The 21,375-nt window shown below is 31.0% G+C and overlaps 2 protein-coding genes across 15 annotated transcripts; both read left to right on the top strand.

Moving 5' to 3' along the window:
* The first annotated feature begins 810 nt into the window (after positions 1 to 810).
* Positions 811 to 4,863, top strand: LOC129289558 (uncharacterized). Of its 7 annotated transcripts, none has more exons than XR_008588157.1 (5): positions 811 to 1,072; positions 1,175 to 1,291; positions 1,944 to 2,042; positions 2,385 to 2,494; positions 4,634 to 4,863. XR_008588157.1 is itself a non-coding variant. In XM_054926334.1 (5 exons), exons 1-5 carry the CDS (start codon positions 1,034 to 1,036, stop codon positions 4,685 to 4,687), a joined length of 384 nt encoding a protein of 127 aa, XP_054782309.1. In that variant the 5' UTR covers positions 811 to 1,033; the 3' UTR covers positions 4,688 to 4,863. The 7 variants fall into 7 exon arrangements, 2 of the variants coding, with proteins under 2 accessions (XP_054782309.1, XP_054782311.1); XR_008588159.1 differs by lacking the exon at positions 4,634 to 4,863 and adding an exon at positions 4,280 to 4,625 and having other exon boundaries at positions 1,956 to 2,042; XR_008588158.1 differs by lacking the exon at positions 4,634 to 4,863 and adding an exon at positions 4,280 to 4,625 and having other exon boundaries at positions 2,396 to 2,494.
* A 4,095-nt stretch (positions 4,864 to 8,958) lies between these two features.
* LOC129288222 (uncharacterized) lies at positions 8,959 to 19,115 on the top strand. Of its 8 annotated transcripts, XM_054924726.1 has the most exons (17): positions 9,132 to 9,234; positions 10,248 to 10,389; positions 10,472 to 10,600; positions 10,717 to 10,924; positions 12,029 to 12,175; positions 12,310 to 12,384; positions 13,026 to 13,097; positions 13,372 to 13,443; positions 13,975 to 14,046; positions 14,193 to 14,267; positions 15,468 to 15,539; positions 15,795 to 15,866; positions 16,967 to 17,110; positions 17,411 to 17,482; positions 18,130 to 18,276; positions 18,619 to 18,808; positions 18,923 to 19,115. In XM_054924726.1, the coding sequence occupies exons 1-16, from the start codon at positions 9,161 to 9,163 to the stop codon at positions 18,798 to 18,800; spliced, it is 1,755 nt and encodes a 584-aa protein (XP_054780701.1). In that variant the 5' UTR covers positions 9,132 to 9,160; the 3' UTR covers positions 18,801 to 18,808; positions 18,923 to 19,115. The 8 variants fall into 8 exon arrangements, 6 of the variants coding, with proteins under 6 accessions (XP_054780702.1, XP_054780705.1, XP_054780703.1 ...); XM_054924727.1 differs by lacking the exon at positions 9,132 to 9,234 and adding an exon at positions 8,959 to 9,116 and having other exon boundaries at positions 10,126 to 10,389; positions 18,619 to 19,115; XM_054924730.1 differs by lacking the exon at positions 9,132 to 9,234 and adding an exon at positions 8,963 to 9,116 and having other exon boundaries at positions 18,619 to 19,115.
* The last annotated feature ends 2,260 nt before the right edge of the window (positions 19,116 to 21,375 follow it).

The raw sequence follows: 21,375 nt of genomic DNA, 5'->3' as shown, positions 1-21,375 counted from the left end.
TCTTCTTCGTTATTATCCTTTTTATATACAAAAAAATTGAAAATATAAGATAGCCCTTGTGGCTTCATCATCCTTACATGTCATTTTCTTCTTTGGCAAGCGCTTAAAGTTCTGACATTTATTGTCCTCTTCCTACAAAAAGGTCCATTTTCGTCAATGGATTTGTTTGTTTGTTTGTTTGTAATTTGTGCTTTGTGCACCTCATCACTGGCCATTCCTGCAAGCGGATAAACATGGAAATGTTCTTCGGGACCTCATATGAATTGAACCAAAATAATGGCTGCTTTTCGACCCAGTCGATGTTGACAATGCAACCTTAGTGTATACTGCTAAAAATATCTCAATAATTAATCAAAATAATCAAAGAAATAAAAGTCTACTGAGCATACTCATTAAATCCATTGCTCTAAAGATAATATCAATCCAAGTAAAGATCTCAATTATTTTGAGAATAAGCATGTTCACAACCAATTAGACCTTTTTAGCTTTACAAAGAGTAGAAAGAAAATAGAGGGAGCACGATGTTGAGCGTGCAGAAGACTAAGTAACTACTTAAAATATAATTAATTATTTAATTCCCTCATGAGCTCTTTGACTTGGTCAATATTATGATGTGGATAAAATTGACAGACTGTTCAAATGAGCTTGCTTGTATGCCTTACTTATATAGTCCATACAAGATCAAACAAAGTCAATCTGTACCGATTTAATAATTAATTGAATATATACAAATTCACTATATATATATATATATATAAAATATTCCAACACATATTTCTCCAGTGCTCGCTGGTTGTAACTGTTGAAGCTCACAGCCCTCACGAATTTGAGGTTCGTTTCCGTCTCCTTACCGAGAAAATTCTGATGGGGCGGAGAAAGAAAATTTATTAATTTGATTCTTTCACTACACTCTCAAGCTATGGCTAACAGATACAAGCTGCTCAATTAATATCAGTTAGTGTGAAATATTGTTTAGTTTATAGTTGAAGCTGAGGAGAAGTAATGGGGAGTGCGCCATCAATGCTTACTCAATATGACATTGAAGAAGTCCAAAAGTACTGCAATACTTTGTGTAGGTTCTAATTATATTGGTTTAGTTTGGCTTTAGTGTTGTTCTTCAATCATTGTTTCTGTTCTCTGAGTTATTATAGTGTGAAATTGATCAAATTCGCAGCAGGAAGTAGTGTCTCTGTACCAAAGGTTCTCCCAACTTGATCGTAATGCCAAAGGATTTATTTCAGCTGATGAGTTCTTATCTGTTCCTGATTTTGCAACGAGTCCACTTTCTCAGGTACAAATTTCATTTCTTTCATCTACTTTCTTACATACTATGAAAATGGGAGTTAACCTATCCCGTTGAATTAATAAATTATTAAACCAGTATATTGACTGATTTAATCATTGATTCTTAAATCAATACCTTGATGGTCGTTCTTATTTTCAGGACTTTGGTAGTCTGAGAATGTTTGGAGCCATGTTTTGGTTGGGGTGGCAAAAACTTGGTTTTGAAACTATCCCAATGTAATCCCAAACATGCACTTTTGTACAATTTCACAGTTGAATCTCTAATCAAATCAATTGATACACGTCTATATATGGATAACAAAACTCCATAATGGTAATTAGTAAGTTCAAATATTTTTTATAAACAATTTTATAAATTTTTATTAAATGAAAATACAGGACAAGTTCAAAACATGGTATAAATTAGAGCCATCTTGCCCTAGTTTCACCGAGTTGCAACATACAAAGATTGAATTTTCTTTAAACCCTACTGAAATATGTCAATTTAACCAACATAAGCCGTGTGGCATCCTTATACTTGACTTTGCTTTGGAACTCTCGTTTTAGTATTCTCTTCTTTCTATTTTCGTCTCTCTACAAATAGGGCCAGAATGTCATTTTGCGTGATGTGTTTGATAGTTGATGTGGTTATTTTGTAGAGGGTATTCAAGATGGTTGATGGTCTGAATTTCAAGGACTTCGCGGCCTTCTTGTCTGCTTTCAGTGCCAAAGCTAGTCCACAGCAAAAAAAATAGAATGTATGTGTCAGTTATATTATACAACAGATTCTGCAATTAATAATTATACTTCTCCTATTAAAAAATATATGACATTTTTAATATTTTAAAATATAATTAATATATTTTTATTAAAAATATTATAAAATATTTTATTAAATAGAAGTAAATATAAAAAAATAATGTTAGGTAGAAGATAATTAATTATTTTATTAAAAATATGATTCAATTAAAAAGTTTTATATTTTTTAATAGAATGAGTATATGTTTCCAAGACTAATTAACTTCATTAACTAATTATTTACAAGTCATTTGAAATTTGGTCCAAGTGTATCACAGCTCACACTAGCTTTTTGTTTCAAGTGATTTTTAAGGTGTACGATTCAGATCGCCATGGGAAAGTGTCTTTTAAACATATGGTTGAAGTGCTCAAGGATCTGTCAGCTCCATTTATATCTGATGAACAGAGAGAGGTAATGATCAAATATCGATACTTTAACTGAAATACTGTTTTGAAAGTTTGCTTTTCTTTTTCTTTTTTTTAACTGAATTTTAGTTTATGAGATATAGTATTTATGAATTTCTAAATAAAATTTGGATCTTGGGGTTCCAAATTATGGTAAATGAAATTATAAATTAGAGAGAATAAATTACAAATTCTTCAGATTGATTAAGTAATTTCTCAAGAAAAAAATAAATAATGAGGTTAAGTTTATAAATAAAATTAGGATATAGAGTTGCAAATTATAGTGATGAAATTGCAAATCCGAGAGAGTAAGTTGTAAATTTCTAGAGTTAAATAAATAATCTTGTAAAATTTAATATTTATTTTTTTGTTTTTATTAAAAAATTGTGTTATTAAATTAAAATGGAAAATCAACTGCAAAACAAAGTAGAAGGAAATGTAAATTTCAGAAAGCAGGCTGCATATTTGTGAATTTAAAATTGTCAGAAAAAATCAATATATTTTGAAATTTGTTAAAACTTCAATGAGATAAAATTGTCCTTTGGGACTTAAGTGCCATTCTTCCTATAAGATATGGTTTCGAACTCATGCTATTGTAGATTTGAACTAATGTGTTCTTTTTTTATCCCATAACTTTAGACTTGTGAAATTGATATTTAGATAAATAATTCATAGGTAAAAAGATATATACAAATTATATTTTTTTAAAAAAATAATTTTTTTTAAAAGGTTAGTTGATGGGTTGGGTTAGGAAAATTCCAACTTGCCAAAAAATGAGTTTTTTTAATCTTCACCTGTCAACCCATAATTTATCACAAGTAAATTTGCGGCTTGTCTATCTAGTTTTATATTTAAATGATGTGACTAACTTTTTTTAATTCTCATGAGTTAATTATAAGTGACTTGTAACAATGATAAGAGGGAGCATGTTGTTCCTTGGATTTGTTGTTTGATGGATCTCTCTTGTTTGGCTAGTTTTTCAAACATAATTGCAATCCAACAATATTATCCAACATAATTTCAACTGTATGATTTTACATGTTCCACTAAAGCAAGTCAACTATACGTATCATACGATGATTTTTTTTTTTTTACCAAAGCAAAAGTCAAATTTATTAATAACAAAAAAAAAAAAAGAGAACACACACACTAAACAGTCCAAGCAAAAAAAAAAAAACCCACCCAAAATCTATACAAAATATGCCAGCACACCAAACCTGAAACCAGAAAGATAAACCAGTAACAAATGCTGCAAAGAAGTCAACAAAAACAACAATGACACTCAAACAAACAACAGAAACACAACCAAAAGGAAATCAACTAAAAAAAAAAACTTCTCAAATAAGTCATTCTATGACTAATCGGTGACAGGTAAAAATCATTCAAGAATGAATAATAGTGTTTCTAAAATTCAAGGACTAGAAAGTAAAATGCCTCAATACATATTAATTTCTTTTAGGTTTTCTTCATAGCTATTACTTCCTCCATTTAAAAATAGAAAGTATTTTTTAAAAAGTTAGATGTTAAAAAATATAAAGCATTTTTAATCTTTTAAGGTGTAATTATTATTTTTTTTAAAAGTATCCTTATTAATAATGACTTCATATTTATTGTAGAATGTTTAATAGGAGTAAATATGAAAAAATAGGGTTAATTTGAAAGTAGGTAACTATTTTATTAAAGGTGAAATTTAATTAAAAATGCTTTATATTTTTTAATGGAGGGAGTATTTATTTATGATTTTCATGAGAAGCTTTTGATAAATTATGATGTGTGTTTGTTTAATTTCCAGCAAGTACTGAGTCAACTTCTCAAAGAAGCAGGATACTCAAAACATTCCTCCTTCACAATCCATGACTTCATCAAGTTCTGTACATCTTGTTGCAAATCTTTGATTAATTAATTTAATTAATTATGAATCAAAATTAAGAACTGTTATGATTATTGGTAATTCCTTTTCTTTTTATAAGAATTATTGCTAATTTCAATTAAATGTTTTCTGATCATGTAAAAAGCTAAGGAGTTAAAACTGATTATGTGGCCTAATATTGATTCATGCAAGTAATTAGCTATAATTAGGTCTAATATTCAAATGTACTTAAAATAAATCAAACCTGAAAATAATGTAATTTTTTAATTGTAACAGGTTTTGGGCCAATCAAACCCGAGAATAATGTATGTTGAAGCTCCTGTTGGTTAGAAAATCTTGCAATTTACTTTCTACAGTTAGAAAATCTTGCAATTTACTTTCTACAGAGATAATAAATGTTACTTCCTTCATTTAAAAATGTAAGGCATTTTGTGAGAAGTTAGATATTAAAAAATGTAAAACACTTTTAATTTTTTAAGATGTAATCATTATCTTTTTTTTTAAAGGTTTACTTATTGATGAATGATTTTATATTTATCATAAGATATTTAATAGAAATAAATATGAAAAGATAGGGTTAGTCTAAAAATAGGTAACTACTTTATTGGGGATGAGATTCGGTTTATATTTTTAAATAAAAGGAGTATATCTTTTTCAACTTGACGTTGTAATATAGTTTTTTTTTTTTACATTTAATACAAATCATAAGGTATTTAGTACTATTGATTAGTTGAGATTTGTGTAAATTAATCAACATAATTATAAAGGAAATATGAAAAGAACTCATTCGATTATTATGAGGGTTCTGTTTACTTGGAGATCTTCGTTAGGGATATTATTTAGAAATTGATTGATTCATAATTACCTTTCCTATTTGATATGCTGCTGATTATTGAGCTCTAAGAACTTAATTAACTCTTTTTTTAATTTGGAAAGAATATAACATAAAATAAAAAAATTAACTTTAAATTTTATAAAATATTATTTGAATTAAGAAGTTAAAAATTCGACATCTGAATCATTCACATTGCAAAAATTGTCAATAAAATTACCATTTCGTCAACTAAATAAATAAGATGAGTTGAGAAACAATATCAATATAATTTAATTAAATCTTATAAAAACTTAGTTTTTTATATATTTCACCATATATAGAGGTTGGTTTTGTCTTCACTAATGCAGCCTTTCTCAATAAGCTAAGTCAACATATATGTGCCCAAGTGTCTCGTTAGATGTTACTTAAGGGTTTTAATTGTGAAGGATGGTCGAATCAATTTATTTTGAAATTTTAAATTTAAATTCTAAAATATACAGACATATTAAATAAAAAATATTAAAGACGTCCCAACCTGAAATATTTGTGACGTTGTTATTAGTAAAATTGATTTCATATAACACGAGTCTAAATTAATCTAAATGAGTGGTGGTATAACACCCTAAGTTCTTCAAGTTTTTCAAGATAAGAAAATAACAAGATTTTTAAAACAATTAATTGGGCAACTTAAAAAGAAATGTTACTTGCGCAAGTGTCTCAGCATTTTATAATTGTTGATGTGATTAATGATTATTATTTATTATTTATTATGAAAGGTTCAATCGGACTGTTGTCAATTCATTCATGGGTAACAAAGAACATATAGCGTGTAAGGACCTTCAAATTCACTGTGGATAGAGACATTTTAATAATTTTACTGATGAAATTATTGTTGATGACTTCATAAACAACAAATTGATTCATAATATTTAAATAATATTAATTAAAAAAAAATAAACTCTTCATCGGTATCAATAATCATCAGCACTACGACTTCTTTCTCATGCCGTGTACAAGACATTCCATGCGAGTTAAATAAAGATTAGGCAGGAATTAGGATTCCTGAAAATTGTTTAAATTTAATTATTGTAATTATTAGAATAAGGATAAAATCAAAATTCTATTTTTACCAATAAAAATAAATTTAAGAATTTTAATATATTAGAAAAGGGGAAAACTTATATATACTTAACCTTATATATTTAAATTGCTTGTTTCCAATTAAATCAATATAGATGTATTATTTATATATTATTTATTTTATAATAAATTATTTTTACTAATATTATTAACACATTAAAAATTAATTAATATTAAATATATAAGGCTGCTTTAAAAAATATGAAAATATCATCAATATATGTGTGTCAAACTAGATGTGGCCTTGTGTGATTTATAAAATTTACGGAATGTTGTATTCATAAAAAAGAAAGAGTAAGTTGTATAATTTATAATTACGGAGGTTATTCATAAATCATGAACAGTGTGCTCATAAAAAATTTTCTATTATACATTAGATCATATTTATCTAGAAAGTTATAGCTAAATATGTCAATTAAAGTTTAATAAAACATTTAAATAGCCATCCAATTAGTTCTAAGGGTAGAATACACGTGAGTTTTTCTTTGTTGACCTGAAAGTGGGTTTAATTTATTTGTACAAAATTTAAGTTAAGTTTTATCATTATGCCTTATGGATATTTTTTTTTTTGGCCAAACTTTATGGGGAATATAACTCATTGGATTTTTTTTAAAAAAAATATAAAAACCTATACTATTTTAAATTATGAATTAATATGACTCACTTTTCAAACTTTATAAAGAAAAAGCCGTGATCTAATTCATTAATGTTAATAATGAAATTGATTGAAAGGAACGCTTTTAACTAAAATGTGAATAATAGTCCTTAAACCAATATAAAGGAGCTAAAAAGCACTTTGGGCCATTTTTACTTTTTAGCGACATAAATGTGTATTTATTTTTTTTTGAGTTTTTTCTGTTTTTTTTATTCCAAATGTTTGGTACTTTAAAAAACCTAAAAATATGACCACCTCTCATCCAAATTAATCTGAACCCTCATTATATGGGATAGGGGTATCTTGAGAATGCTTTTCATATATTTATTTTACACAATCGCACATATTAAAATTCAAACTTGAAACATTAAAATAAACTAATTCAACTTCTTTAACCAATTAAACTAAGTGCTCTTCAGTTTTTGATCAATTCAATGTAGATCAAGCATGTAACTTGAAAATATTATGACTCTTAGATATTAAAAGCTCAAATAGAAACAAAAAGTACTTATCTTAATTTAAAAGATAGAAGCTCAATCTAAAATTAGTTTAGATAAACAACAGAAAAAATATTCAGGAAAAATTAAAAAAAAAACTATCTTCACAATAAGCCTCTAACATTCACCATTAGATTATCATAATGTATGCATAATGTAGGTAAATGGACCCTAAAATCAATTTCTCTTCCCCCTCCTCGAATTCTTGAGAAAATATAACTAATAATCCTTATATTGTTAGAATCTATTTGGTTAGAAGTTTTTAGAAGGAAGGAAAAGGAAGTTGCTCCTGTCCTCTTTTTTAGTTAATATTTAATAGAGGAAAGGAAAATTCTTGTTTGATTCAAAAATTGGAGGTGAATTCTCCTATAATAAAATAAATTTTATCATATAATAAAATTTAATATACAATTTTTTAATGCACATAATTTTAATGCTTTTTCATTAGGCACATTAATAAATTAGAATATTGATGCACCGACTCTTCAAAAACTATTATCAGTGTAAGTTGAAAATATTCACATTCTTAAAATGTAAAATTAATAAATTATAATACAATTATTTTTTATTAATAACTTTTTTTAACAATGATGGAAATCATTTGTTTATTATTAGTTTTCCACTCCAGCATCTTTCCCTTCCCTCCAGATCAACTAAATAAGCGATCATTAACTTTTTTCCCTTTTCTCCTCTATAGAAATCTCTTCCTTCCCTTTTTCATCTTTGAGCCAAACATATTTTTAATATGTTTTGATATTAGTCTTTCCACTTTTTTTGTTACTTTGAGCTTCTTAAGTTTAAGTTTTTTACAATGTTAGTATCTATATTTTTAAATATGATCATTAAAGACTTAATAGTGATTACTGTTTATATAAATTTTACTTTTTTTTTAATTTGTTAAAATCATGTTATGTTGTATAAAAAATAAGTAACACACACAAAAAAAAGACATTAAATCAAAATACTCAAACACAAAGTAGGTAAAGCATTAGGTAAAAAAAAAAAAAACACAACAACTGGAACAAACATACAAAAAAGTTAGTATGTATTTTGTTTATACAATGTCTAATTTATCATAATTTAACTAAATCAGAAATAAAATTAGCAGGGTTATATATAAATTAATAAAATTAACTCCATATGTAATGATAAAGATGAATGAAATTTTAAAAAAATTGAAACAACGAAAAATATAAGGACTAATCCAAAACATGCTAAAACCAAAAGAGCAAGAATTGTATGTTCTCCAAATTCTCTTGAGAAAAAAAGCCTTTGCGTGAAAAATCTTCTAAAGGCATCCCATGGCCATGGGACCCACACCACCTCCAAGTGGATAAAGTCAAGAACCTCATAATTGCTTCATGCGAATCCTCACTCTTCTCTTCGATTCTTTTCCTTCTTACCTTAGTCTCGTGCGCACCGAATCCCAAGCCTTCCATCGCCACGTGTCACCCATCTGTTGGGTCAGATTTCGGCTCAGTGACGGCCATGTTGCACTTTATTGAACCCACCCACCAGTATTTTCTCGTACTATCACCGTCCTGTTCCACCGTTATGTTTTGTCATCTCTCACAGCTTCCTCCGTGATCGTTTCTGCCCCAAGGGGAATCATTCGTTCATATCAAATTCACGGCAAATTTTCATCATGTCAGGGTACTGTTACTTTCTCAGATATTTTTTGTTCCCTTTCTTTCATTATGATCTGTTTAGCTGAGATTTTCTCTCGCTTTTCTGATGATCACTCTGTTTTTCTCGCGTTATTCGTCCTTATGTGAGTATCTGATGGCTTGTAAATACCAGAGTTTTGAATATTGTCTTTTGTTTGTTAATTTACTGTGTATATTGGTGGCTGTTGTTCGAAGAATATCAGTGGAGTTTGGAGTCTTGCAGTTCGATCATGGCTTTAGTTCTAGTTTATTTCGACGTCGTTTGATTATGACAATTGGCGCTGCCTATTTAACTGTAAATTTCGGCGATGGTATTCTGACTTTGGTAGAAATTTGGTGCTTGAAGCTATGTACAGAACCATGTAGGAAATATATTGGTTTTATGCAGGTTTCGAAGAAAAGTCATATATGGGTTACATGTTCGGGCGAAAGACGCTTGGCTTCTGGTGGTTAAAGTTGACACTTACGTCAAAAATCAGAATTAGAAATTTTACTAGGGTTGGTGTTGGTAATTAGTTGGTATTTATAAGAAAAAAATATTTGCAGGATTTTACAGGATTCTAGACGTTGAAATTTGTCCACGAATATGCTTAAAAGTTTGGAAGGATAGTGTTGATGTAAACATTATATATAGTTGTTTGCTTTGAAGATGCGCATCTTTGAGTGCTCTCATGAACACTATGCGTCCTCCACTAGTCTGCTTTTTATCTGGCGTGTAACTTGAACTGTTAATTCTATTTTACTATGCATATGCTTTGGAAAGCTTGCTTAAGACTGAGATGTTAAATGCTGATTTTCTGCACTGGTGCTCGTATTCTTAAACTGCTTCCGGCGTTCTGCAGTTTTATCTTTTGGGGTCTAGTAAATGGCGTTGATGCTGCAAATATAAGTGTATTTTAATATTGTTGAGAGTTAATTTAAAGATGTCAATTCCTGATGATCAAGTCTGCTGAAAACTTATTCAGCTGCACTCTTCCCTTTTTGTATTTTTACAGGGTGAAGTAGAGTGCGTATATTCATTTTTGGTTATTGAGTGGGTTACAGTAGTGTTCTCCTGCAATTTTTATGACATATATTGATTGCAAGATATTTCCTCAATGGGGGGAGCTTGTTCTAGGAAGCAAAATCGAGACAGTGAAGATAAAAGTGGGAGTTTGAAACGGTTGAATTTATCATTTTCTCATCCGTCTATGGATTATCATTCACAGAAAGGGGAATGTCCATCATTGTTGGACTTATGTGTCCGGAAAATATGCGAGGTGCTGTTTAAACAAAATATCATTCTCAATCCTTTTTTATTTCTTTTTCTGAAGAATTGATCAGAAAATCTTTCTTCAACAGGAGATTCACAAGCATAGCACATTTTCTTCGATCCCACGGGACCTAAGTCAACAAATTCTTAATGAATTGGTGTATTCCCAACGTCTGAGTAGTGCTTCTTTCAAGGCTTTTCAAGATTGTTCTCTCCAGGTAAATCATTTTAAATTGCATAGCCTATTGGAATAATTTCTTTGCTAAATTTTCAACTCAAGTCAATCATATGTTCCTGATCTAAGCGGTCAGATGTGTTATTCTGCATTCAATAGGATTTCTACTTGGGAGAATATCCTGGTGTGAATGACAGTTGGATGCAAATTATCTCATCGCAAGGGTCATCTTTACTATCTTTGGATCTTTCTGGGTCTGATGTCACTGATTATGGGCTGGCTTATCTCAAAGATTGCACAAATCTTTTAACCTTGAATCTTAATCACTGTGACCAGATTTCAGACCATGGTCTGGAGTATATCAATGGTAGTCTTTCCCTTTCTGCTTTCCCTTAGGCATTTATATCCATTATTTGTCACTAAAGCATTGGTCCCTTTGGATCCTTCATATTTAATTTATCAGAAGAAAAGAGAAAAAGATCTCACGTAAATGACATAGCACTGCATCTGCTCCTTACTTCTGCCAATTTATGAAAATACCTCTTACTCTAATTGAAATAGCTGCCACACAATGTTTTTTAAATGTACTTTCAATTATCAGAACTTTTTAAATAATTTAAAATGTCCTCTCTGACATAATGAAATTTGCTTGTTTGAGATTTGATGAATTGAAATTTATATGCATATCACTTGTAAAATGTCATATTGGTGATGTCATAACATCTTTTTATCTCTCTACCATTAGCCTTAGACATTTTTTTTATTCATAACAACAAGAAGTCTTATTCCATTAAGTGAGGTTAGTTATATGAATGACACTGCAACATTGTGTTCTATCAACAACCAATTCTTTCGATATATTGTTTTTCAATAAATCCTATTCAATAAATTCCTTGAGTGTCCTTCTTGGCCTTTCTCTACCTTCCTATATAGAGCTAAAGACCAAAAATTTTTCATGCATAACATTTTCCAACTTCTTGTGTTCGCATCTAGGTTGCATAGATACAAGTATGAGTATCTGATATGATATAGCATGATACAACGATATGGCAAATTTTCAAAATTTTAGGATATGGATACGGTGATATTTATAATATATATTTCAACATTTTATGATATAGGTATAGGTATTTTGATTTTTAAACAAGAATTTCTAAAGTAATTTGAGGATGTTGATAACAATCAACAGAAATATTAGGTGTTTTTTTAAGTTTTTATGTGATATAGTAAAAAATTGTTGGAAAAAATCACTTTACAAATGTTAGAATATGAGATACGTATAATGAAGTATCCTATAAGTATCATATCTGATACATATCAGATACAGATACGTTTACTTTTTTAAAGTATTTGTGCTTCCTAGGTTCCCATGTAATGCCAATATTTATGTATAGTTGTTTGTGGCAAAAAACTTTGTGCATTAATTGCTGATTTCCTGAATGTTTACCGTGATTGTAATTGAATCTTATAGGTCTGTCAAACTTGACAAGTTTGAGTTTTAGAAGAAACAATGCCATTTCTGCGGAAGGAGTAAGTTCATTTTCTGGTCTTGTTAACTTGGTTAAGTTGGATTTGGAGAAATGTCCTGGGATTCATGGAGGCCTTGTTCATCTTCAAGGTTGGTTCTTGCTTCACGTAGTGCAAAAACAAGCATCCACTGTTCTAGTTCTAGTGCACTTCATTAATCCCATTTATTGTACCACATTAAAGAAATTGATCTATTTTAATTTAATGATACGGTTCATATTTCAGGTTTAACCAAGCTGGAATCTCTAAATATGAAGTGGTGTAACTGCATAACAGATGCTGACATGAAGCCTTTATCAGGTTAATTGCAAGTTCACAACTTTCTTCCGTCCTATTACAATGCTGAGTCGAAGTATTTATTTTCCACTGCAGTAGATCTTTTGAGACATAATATTACCTAAAAATAAATTCATCTATTTTATTGCACGATTTTGTTTTTCACTTGATTGAAATGAGATGCATTTTTGGTTAAATAATAATGTAAATTTTTTAGTTCAAGAGAGATTCCAGCGGGAGATGAATTAGGTTTCTTTCTTTCTTTTCTTTTGTTTTTTTTTTTTCAGGAAAAGTTTCATGAACACATTGCGTTATGACATGTGTTGGTCTTGTGAAGGATTCCTATGTTAGTCAATTGTTTAGTGGCATAAACATTTTGCTATGTGTAATGCAATACTGCTTTTGAAATTTTTTCTTCCCTAGAGGCTGGAGCTGGAAGAGAATAAAGGCAACTGATCAACACATAGATACTGTGTTTGACAATAGTATGATTGTGAACAGGCAATTGTGTTTATAGAAGTATAATTGTGGGTGGATTTGGTCATGGGATTTCGAAATAGTACTTCAAGATCCATTATGTGTCAAAGGTCTGACCTATTAGTGTTACTGACATTGAAAAAAACACACAACCCAATAACTAACAGTCCGGTATAATTTTCTTCCAGAGATGACAAACTTGAAGAGTCTAGAGATTTCATGCAGTAAAGTGACAGATTTTGGCGTCACTTTCTTGAAAGGTATTTTGCTTGACATTGTGCCATTTTGATGTTCAGAGTTTTAAGGATATATAGTTATCATGTGCCAGGTATTTTGTCTTAGACTTTTGAGTTTGGAAATGGTTTATGTCCGTGTTACAATTGTTGTTACAATTGTTGTTTAAGGATATATAGTTACAATTGTTGTTTATGATATTTTTTCCTTAGGAAAGTAAAGTTTGAAATTGATAGGTTAAACTTAGTATTGTCATTTCTGTATCTCTTCAAATTTGAATAATGTCTTGGTTCGTTTCAGGATTACAAAAGCTTGTTCAGTTAAATTTGGAAGGATGCCTTGTTACAGCTGCATGCTTGGATTCTCTAGCAGGTTGCATTTCATAGGTTATTATGCTGAAGTTACCAATGTTATGATATTTTCTTTCTCTAAATAGTCTGTAGAGCTATAATCTTGGTCAATAATCTATGTATGCTTTGAGCCTGAAGCTGAGCCACTGGAGCTTCTTGGGATGCTATAACTTTCAGCAAAGTGATTTGAGAAAAAATGGGGGTGGGTGGGGTGAAGTCAGAGGACATTATTTAAGGGTACTATCAGAAGATTCTTAAAAAAAAAAAAAAAAAAAGGTTTCTGGAGGCTCAGAAGGGGCAAGGTCCTAAATAGGTTTCAAAATTCAAACTATAGCACTCTAACGCATATGAAGGGAACCTTAATTTTGTTTCCTATATTATCAGTAAACTGTTTGGCCTTGGCTTTTTTTAGTAGCCTTGAGATCGTGCTATTATCATATGCTCTTTAGTGAACTTTCTTCGTGGGATGTCAGAAGTTTTAATTGATTGCTTCTTTGAAGTATGATAAATTGCTGCCCATCTAAGTTTTGATTTTGCTGTTATGTCCTTCCAGAGCTTCCTGCCCTGTCAAACTTGAATCTCAATAGATGTAATCTTTCAGATGATGGATGTGAAAAATTTTCAAGTAAGTTGTCAAGACTTGTTTACTTCTTTCAGGTTGTACTTATGCATATTTGAATATGCTTATTAATTATCAGATTTTGGCTTCATTAGAATTCTTTAAGCACTGAATATGTACCTTTGCTTTTTTAAAAAAAAAAAAACTGACAGGACTGCAAAATTTGAAAGTGCTAAACTTGGGATCCAACAATGAGATAACGGATGCTTGTTTAGCATACTTAAAAGGTGATTTTAAATATTTGTCCTATGCTCTCTGCCTGCCTCCCTCTCTCCCTTCCCATCCCCTTTTCCCTGGATGTATGTTGGATGCAACTTATTCAAGAGTCAAGACTACAGTATGGAAACAAACCATTTACAAACCAATCTGTAGAAGATTGCACTGTTTACCATCTAGTTATGGAGGTTTACATCCCATCAGGCAGGTTGGAGCAATATTTAGCCTTGCCATGGTTGCAATATGTGAGATTGTTATCATAACTTTATGAAAAATGTGCCTCTAGCAATATATAAAATATTAACCTCGCCTCTTCCTTTGCTGGAAAAGAACACAAACCTGTCTCTCTTAACAGTGATGCTCTTGAAGCTATAAACCTGTTTATCAGAGAGTCTCACCTGTACCCCCCATACTCAGATGATGATCAACGATATCAATGCATTACTGATCATGATTGGGAGGTGCCAATTGGCCATATTGATCAGCAAGCTAATTGTGGGGCTGGATTGTTCACTAAGGAGGCCTATGTTTCTGCTTATAATACATGCATTATTTTAGAACCCCCACCAGGTTGCCTGGATGCTGTTGAAGGAGGGATTTTTTTTCCCCACATGACTGTAACTTTATGTAGTTTTATTTTATTTTTTTTTTAGCAATTGTCAATCCCTATAGTTTCATTGGATTTTTCTTTTAGTCTATGTAGTTTTTTCAGTCTTTTTAATCCCTATAGTTTCAGCAAAATTGGGTGATGTCTGTTACTCAGGTCGTTATAATTTCAATGTTTTCAATCCTTATACTGAAAACACTGAATAACTACAGGGACTAAAGAAAATCCAATAAAACTATAGGGATCAATGATTGTGTTTTTTTTTTTTTTATCTACATGTATAAAAAAGAAATTAACCTTAGGCACAACCATGATTCCATTTTTGAGTTTTAAGATTAAAATCTTGCACTTATCTCATGCACATTCATTTTCAGTTGAAATTTTCCTTAACATTATTCAACTGAAATTGAATGGGCATGAGTTAAGTGCAAGATTATAATCTTGAAACTCAAAACTGGAATCATGGTTGTGCCAAAGGTTAATTTCCTTCAGTTAACATATTTAACAGAGTAAAGTTATGATGTATTGCCGGGCAGAATGAAAGAAGCAGAATGCTTAGACAAGGATAGTTCTATCTAACATGTTGATATATTTCTTTAAGCAGGATTGACAAAATTAGAGAGCTTGAACCTAGATTCATGTAGGATTGGTGATGAAGGGCTGATCAATCTGGCGGGTAAATGGTTATTTGTATTCAATTTCCTGATCTTTTTGTGATGACGTCCTGGATGATAGTATTTTTCAAAACATTTTGGAAAAAGAATATGCTGAAAGATACCCACAATATGCAATATAGCTTCATGTTCTTTAAATTATTGGCTGCAAATTATTCAATTGAAGAATAATTATTTCATATGATTTATCGTTGACAATTTACACATTCCTTCCTTAAGGTAAAGTGAGATTTTTATTTGCTTGTCTTTCATTTTAGGCCTTCGGCAGTTGAAATGCTTGGAATTGTCTGATACAGAAGTTGGTAACAGTGGGCTCCACCATATATCAGGTAAGACAATCTCCTTATGCTTTTGATTTATTTAAATACTAAGCGTGTATTAATTGCCTTGCTTGCTGCTATTTGTTCTTTCCAAAATCAGGCTTCCGCGCAATAGTGGAAGCTCCTAAAAGAAATTCACATATCCAATCATTAATAAATAACTTGTTTTGTCCAATAAGTTCTGCTTTCGGTTAATGAGTAATAAGTTAACTAAAAATTGGAATGGTCATGTAATTCATCCTTTATTTTGAATATCACTGTCCTGAAAACATTGGTGGGTTCAATTTGTTAGCAATAGTAATGAAACTATCCAAGGGCCCTTCAGTCAAGAGCTAAAGCTTTTTGGTTTGCAATATTTTGGACATGGTATCAAAGCCTTATAACCATGTGGTTGTTAGTAAGTTCTTTCCATTTCCAATTCTATTGATTAAAACGATATGAGATGTCAGCTTAAGGTTTGGCAAGTCTGTGTTATGTTAATTTTTCATGGCCAAGGGACGTTGGTACGAGGAAACCTGGTAGAGTTTATAATGAAACCTTTCATAGGCCTTCACTTCACATCTTAAACTTGAGACAATGAAATGTTCTTTGAAAAATTTTAGATTGCTTGTTTACTTTCAGATTAACTTATTCTTCGGCTTTTAATGTGAATTGAATTCTGGATTTGGTTATTGATGTCATTTTGATATATCTTGAATGCTACAATTTTATATGGTCACTATTCATGTCTGATCTGTTCTGGATTTCCAAGGATACTTAAATTGCTTGAGCGTATAGTTCCTTGTTTCCTTGACAGTGAGTGATTGAGCATGTGTGCGTGTTTTGAATTTTGTTGACATGTAGTAAAAGGTTACTGACATGTATTCCTTTTTCATTCATGGCTTTACTTAGAAATTGCCTTTTTTTCTGCCATAACACTTCTTGAAGTAGTTGACTGATGAGTATGGAACCAAGCTTGTCAATGAGACACTGACCATGAGAAATTCTTTGGGTGTAGACGTTGGATGTTTCCAAGATATGCAATTATGATTGTAATTTGAACTTGTCTCACCATCTTTCCCGTCAAGAGTCTTCCCATGCTGATATTTTTGGTATTTGACTTCTTATAGGATTGTCTAGTCTGGAGAAGGTAAACCTGTCTTTCACTATGATAAGTGATGGCGGTTTAAGGAAATTGTCTGGACTCTCATCTCTGAAGTCACTTAATTTGGATGCTCGCCAAATAACTGATGCTGGACTAGCAGCCCTTACAAGTATGCATCCACCCTATGCATAAAGTTACAATTTGAAGAATGATTTTTCTTTTTTTCTTTTTTTATAGGACACAGGTTTTAAATCCGGTTCACTCTCATAGGTTTGGTACTAAATCCTTTCTTTAATTGGGAAAAAAAAAAGAGGTTTGAAATTTTACCCCTACAGCTTTGTTGTTTTTTTTTTTTCCCTAAATCTGGAATGGATGAAATTTTTGCATGACTTGTAGCATTCTGGCTCCTTTGCTTTTTCAAGATGAAAGCATATTTGGCTGAATGCATAATTTGAATTTACTGATGCAGGTTTGACTGGGCTTATTGAGCTGGATTTGTTTGGTGCACGAATCACAGATTCTGGAACGAACTACTTAAGAAGTATGTGATGTGAAACTAATGTTTAGTTTCCTAAAATTATTCCAAGATATTTCAGTTAAACATGACATGATTGGATGCTGAAGTTCACTCCAATGTGGTTTTTTCTTTTAATTTCTTCCTTTTCCTGCCCAGTTTTTTTTTTTTAAGAGAATTAATTACATTCCAAGTTTGTTTCTTAATCTTAATGAAGAACAGCTCAGTTCCTAACTTGAACTTGATTTAGTCTGCAAGAGAATCACAGAAATGCATGTATCAAGTTATTAGGCATAGTTTTTGGAAAATTCAACTGTTGTGTGCTTGCAAGTTTGGTCTAAGTCTTGATTCAGCAGCTATAGTACCTAGTACATCCTCTTTACCTTCAACTTTCCAAGTGAAGGTTCGATAGTCTTTAATTTTAAGTAAAGATGTTGCACTTCTGGTACTTGTATCATTAAATTTTGTGGACTTTTTGTGTGGGCTGTAATCATGGAACAAGCTTCAAATTTTTTTACACAATTTCACCAGTGGAGCAGCGGTGTTTTTCAGAATCAAGTCAATCAAAAACTAAATTTACGTGTGATGGGAGTGTTACTTCTTTGACTGATCTCATATCATTTCTGATTTTTGTTCACTGTTTTGCCAACATTTTTTATTTCCTGGTGAAACAGACTTTAAGAACCTGAGGTCGCTGGAAATATGTGGTGGAGGATTGACTGATGATGGTGTCAAAAATATCAAAGAGCTTTCATCTCTGATGTGCTTGAATTTATCACAGAACTGTAGCCTTACGGACACATCCCTGCAGTTAATTTCTGGTATATCCTCAGACCTCTGCTTTGTTTGAGAAACGGGTTGATTTTATGGTATTTTTCTTTGGTATTGTGAAATTGAAATAAAACAACGAATGGAAAAAGGAAGTTGTCAGGTCAGGAGTATAACTCCAAAAAAAAAAAAAAGTCCTTTTTTGTCTTTTCAAAAGCAAAAAGTAGGCTCTAGACACTTGTGAAAAACATCTGCATGTTATTCATCCTCTCATATTCACCTTTACTAGCGTTTAAAAATGAAAACTAGTTGGCTTGCATTCTATTATTCTGAAGCCTTGGGCAGAGTTATCAAACCTTGAATTCGGTTATAATTATATATGTGTTATATTTCAGGCCTCACTAAGCTGATCTCTTTGAACGTATCCAATTCTCATGTGACCAATGCGGGTCTGCAGCATCTGAAAACGCTAAAAAGTTTGAGATCTCTGACATTGGAGTCCTGCAAGGTGACAGCGAATGACATTAGGAAACTTAAATCAGACCTCCCTAATCTGGTTAACTTTCGGCCAGAATAGCTAGTGAGGTATTCTACTCTATTCTACTACTTTTGTACATATGTTCTCCTCCTGGAGTTGTAAATAACTTTTACTTTGTGGTAGCATGACATTATAATAATGTACATAATTTGTTTGGCCAGGTTTGGTCATTTGGTTAGTTAAGAAGGTATCCTAAGTATTTGATGTATTGATATGACAAATATGGAAAGTAGACAAGCCAAGATTGTACATAAAACTGATTGGTGGCTGGTTGATGGGATGTGCGTGAATATGTGCAGTTGGCTTTCATGTTATTATTATGATATGGAAGTTCACATGATTTACTCGGCAAAATTTGTTCTTTTGCTCTGTCGTGAAGTTGAGACAAGTCGACATAAGTAGGTCTTTATTGTGTCAATATATTGTGTGCAAGTCGACATAAGTAGGTCTTTATTGTGTCAATATTTTGTGTGCGCGTTGTTGTAAATATTGTTAGAAATTTGCAATTCTGTTATTTTTTCTGGCATGCCACGTGTTGTAACGGTGTGTATTGCAAGGCTATAGGGGTCTGGTCTTATTTTTATGTCATTTTCCTGCTGCTGGTGCTGCTATTTATGTCACATTATGGGGTTTGTGCTTTGCAAGGGATGTTAATATGTAAGTAGCTTCATGAATTGTGAAAAATACGATTGTGTAGATTACATATATATATGATATTGATGATATGTTGATTTAAAATGATGCTAAATATGTTTTATTATTTTTCAATAGAAATTGCAACTTTCGTTAAAGATATGGGAACAAGTTTGTAACATTTTGACTTTCGACATGACATGATTTTAATCTTTTTGTATGATATTTTTATCATGGTTTTATATTAAAAAAAGTGTATAAGTAATTTTCTATATATTTCACAACGGTTACTTTCATAATAACGCCAACTGCCAAAAAGCCTCAGCATTTAAGAATTAAAAGTAATTATCATGATCAATCATGTCTTTGTTATTTAATTTTTGCAAAAATTACATTTTAAAATATCTTAAATAAAACGTTTGAGATATTTTTCATATCCGAACTCTCAACAATCTTACGATATCCATGTCCAACCGTCAACTTGATTGGTGTACTGAGTGGAATAAAAGATTAAATTAAAAATAAAACTATTAACAGGTTAGACAAGAAAAATAACATCCCATCAACAGGCACTTGCCCTACCGGAACCCATTTGTGGCAGTATGTAGTATTTTTTTGTATAAAAAAATTTAGATTTTGAAAACTTATCGTTGTTAAAGCATGTCTTCAGATTCAAAAGGTGTTTATAAAAATGCTTATAAATTGTTTACCATCAAAGTTTTTACATCGACAAAGAAATTTGATCCTATAACATTTTGGGTTATAAGTTAAGTTTTTATCAATTAGATTAACTTTTATTGGTGACATTATATAGTTTATGAATATTTGAGAATATTAAATCTTTCATGGGCAATCGATGGGAATTGGATATAACAAATGGACTTGATCTCTTACAATGTAACGTACCAATAAAAAATACCTATATGTAATAATAAAAGAAATTTCATTGGCCTAAAGAGTTTGGTAGGACAAGGATGTTCATACAGATTTTGTGGAGGCTTTTGATGACATTTCATGCATCAAAGACATAAATCATTAAGTTTTTAGCTTAGTTGATGATATCAAAAAGCTTAGGGTTGAAAGTCAATTTTGTTCTTGAAATATTTGCTTAGAATCTGCTAATATTTTAAACTCAATTTTGGGTCAAAACACCCCCCAAACATTTAAAAATACATCCATTTCTACCATACTGTTCTCATGCCCATTAATCAAATATTTTTGACAAAAAATTTATGCATGGCATCCACTTGGATGCCCAATCATAAATGAATAAGGTCACTCGTGCACTAGAAGTATTCGCTTATGTGCATTTGGTGTCTTGAACTCAATTTTGAGTTATTTCATTCCTTAAACGTTAAAAAACATGACCACGAGTGTCCCACCATTAACACACCACAAGCATACATTAATTTAAGTCACTAGGTCCCACTCACGTGTACATGTGGCATCTAAGTGAATGTTCAATTAGAAATTTTAAAAAAAAATTCCTCTCTCAATCATAGTAAAAAATTAAATTAAAAAACTCTTCCACACAAACACTTGATAGCTTGAATGAAAAAAAAAAAAAAATCTCTCAATCTCTACATCTTGCCTTTTTTACATCACTTTAATCCCAAAAGCTAACTCAAATGTAGACATGTACTTAACCTCTCCCGCAACGATCGTAAGCCTTAGGTGTCGAGATTGAGGGCAAGAGCTCCTAAAGTGTATAAGTGGAGAATTTTTTTTTTTTTTAAAAAAATCCAAGTCAGGTTGCCAAGTGTGCACAAAGAGAAATTGTTTAAATTTAATTTCTAATTGTGATCAAAGAGTTTTTTTAACTTTTGATTGGGCATCTACTTGGATGCCACATGTATACACGCGTGGAACCGACTAACTTATATGTGGCATGTTAATGGTAAGACATACATGGTTAGGTTTTTTAATATTTAAGGGTGGAAATGACCCAAAATCGAGTTTAGAATACCAAATGTCACTAAAT

This window comes from Prosopis cineraria, unplaced genomic scaffold (assembly GCF_029017545.1).
Source record: "Prosopis cineraria cultivar Desert tree isolate PC_DT_omini unplaced genomic scaffold, ASM2901754v1 PC12, whole genome shotgun sequence".
In the NCBI taxonomy this organism is placed as follows: domain Eukaryota; kingdom Viridiplantae; phylum Streptophyta; class Magnoliopsida; order Fabales; family Fabaceae; genus Prosopis; species Prosopis cineraria.
The sequence above is the reverse complement of the archived record's forward strand: the minus strand, read 5'-3'. Positions and strand labels throughout refer to the sequence as shown.

Excerpts from the sequence above, each read along its gene's own strand:
- LOC129289558 (XM_054926334.1), top strand. The coding sequence starts at position 1,034 with ATGACATTGAAGAAGTCCAAAAGTACTGCAATACTTTGT. Across the intron at positions 2,495-4,279 it reads TATCTGATGAACAGAGAGAG|CAAGTACTGAGTCAACTTCT; the intron begins GTAATGATCAAA and ends TTTAATTTCCAG. Across the intron at positions 4,355-4,633 it reads CAATCCATGACTTCATCAAG|GTTTTGGGCCAATCAAACCC; the intron begins TTCTGTACATCT and ends TAATTGTAACAG.
- LOC129288222 (XM_054924726.1), top strand. The coding sequence starts at position 9,161 with ATGATCTGTTTAGCTGAGATTTTCTCTCGCTTTTCTGATGATCACTCT. Across the intron at positions 10,925-12,028 it reads TGGTCTGGAGTATATCAATG|GTCTGTCAAACTTGACAAGT; the intron begins GTAGTCTTTCCC and ends TGAATCTTATAG. Across the intron at positions 18,277-18,618 it reads ATCCCTGCAGTTAATTTCTG|GCCTCACTAAGCTGATCTCT; the intron begins GTATATCCTCAG and ends GTTATATTTCAG.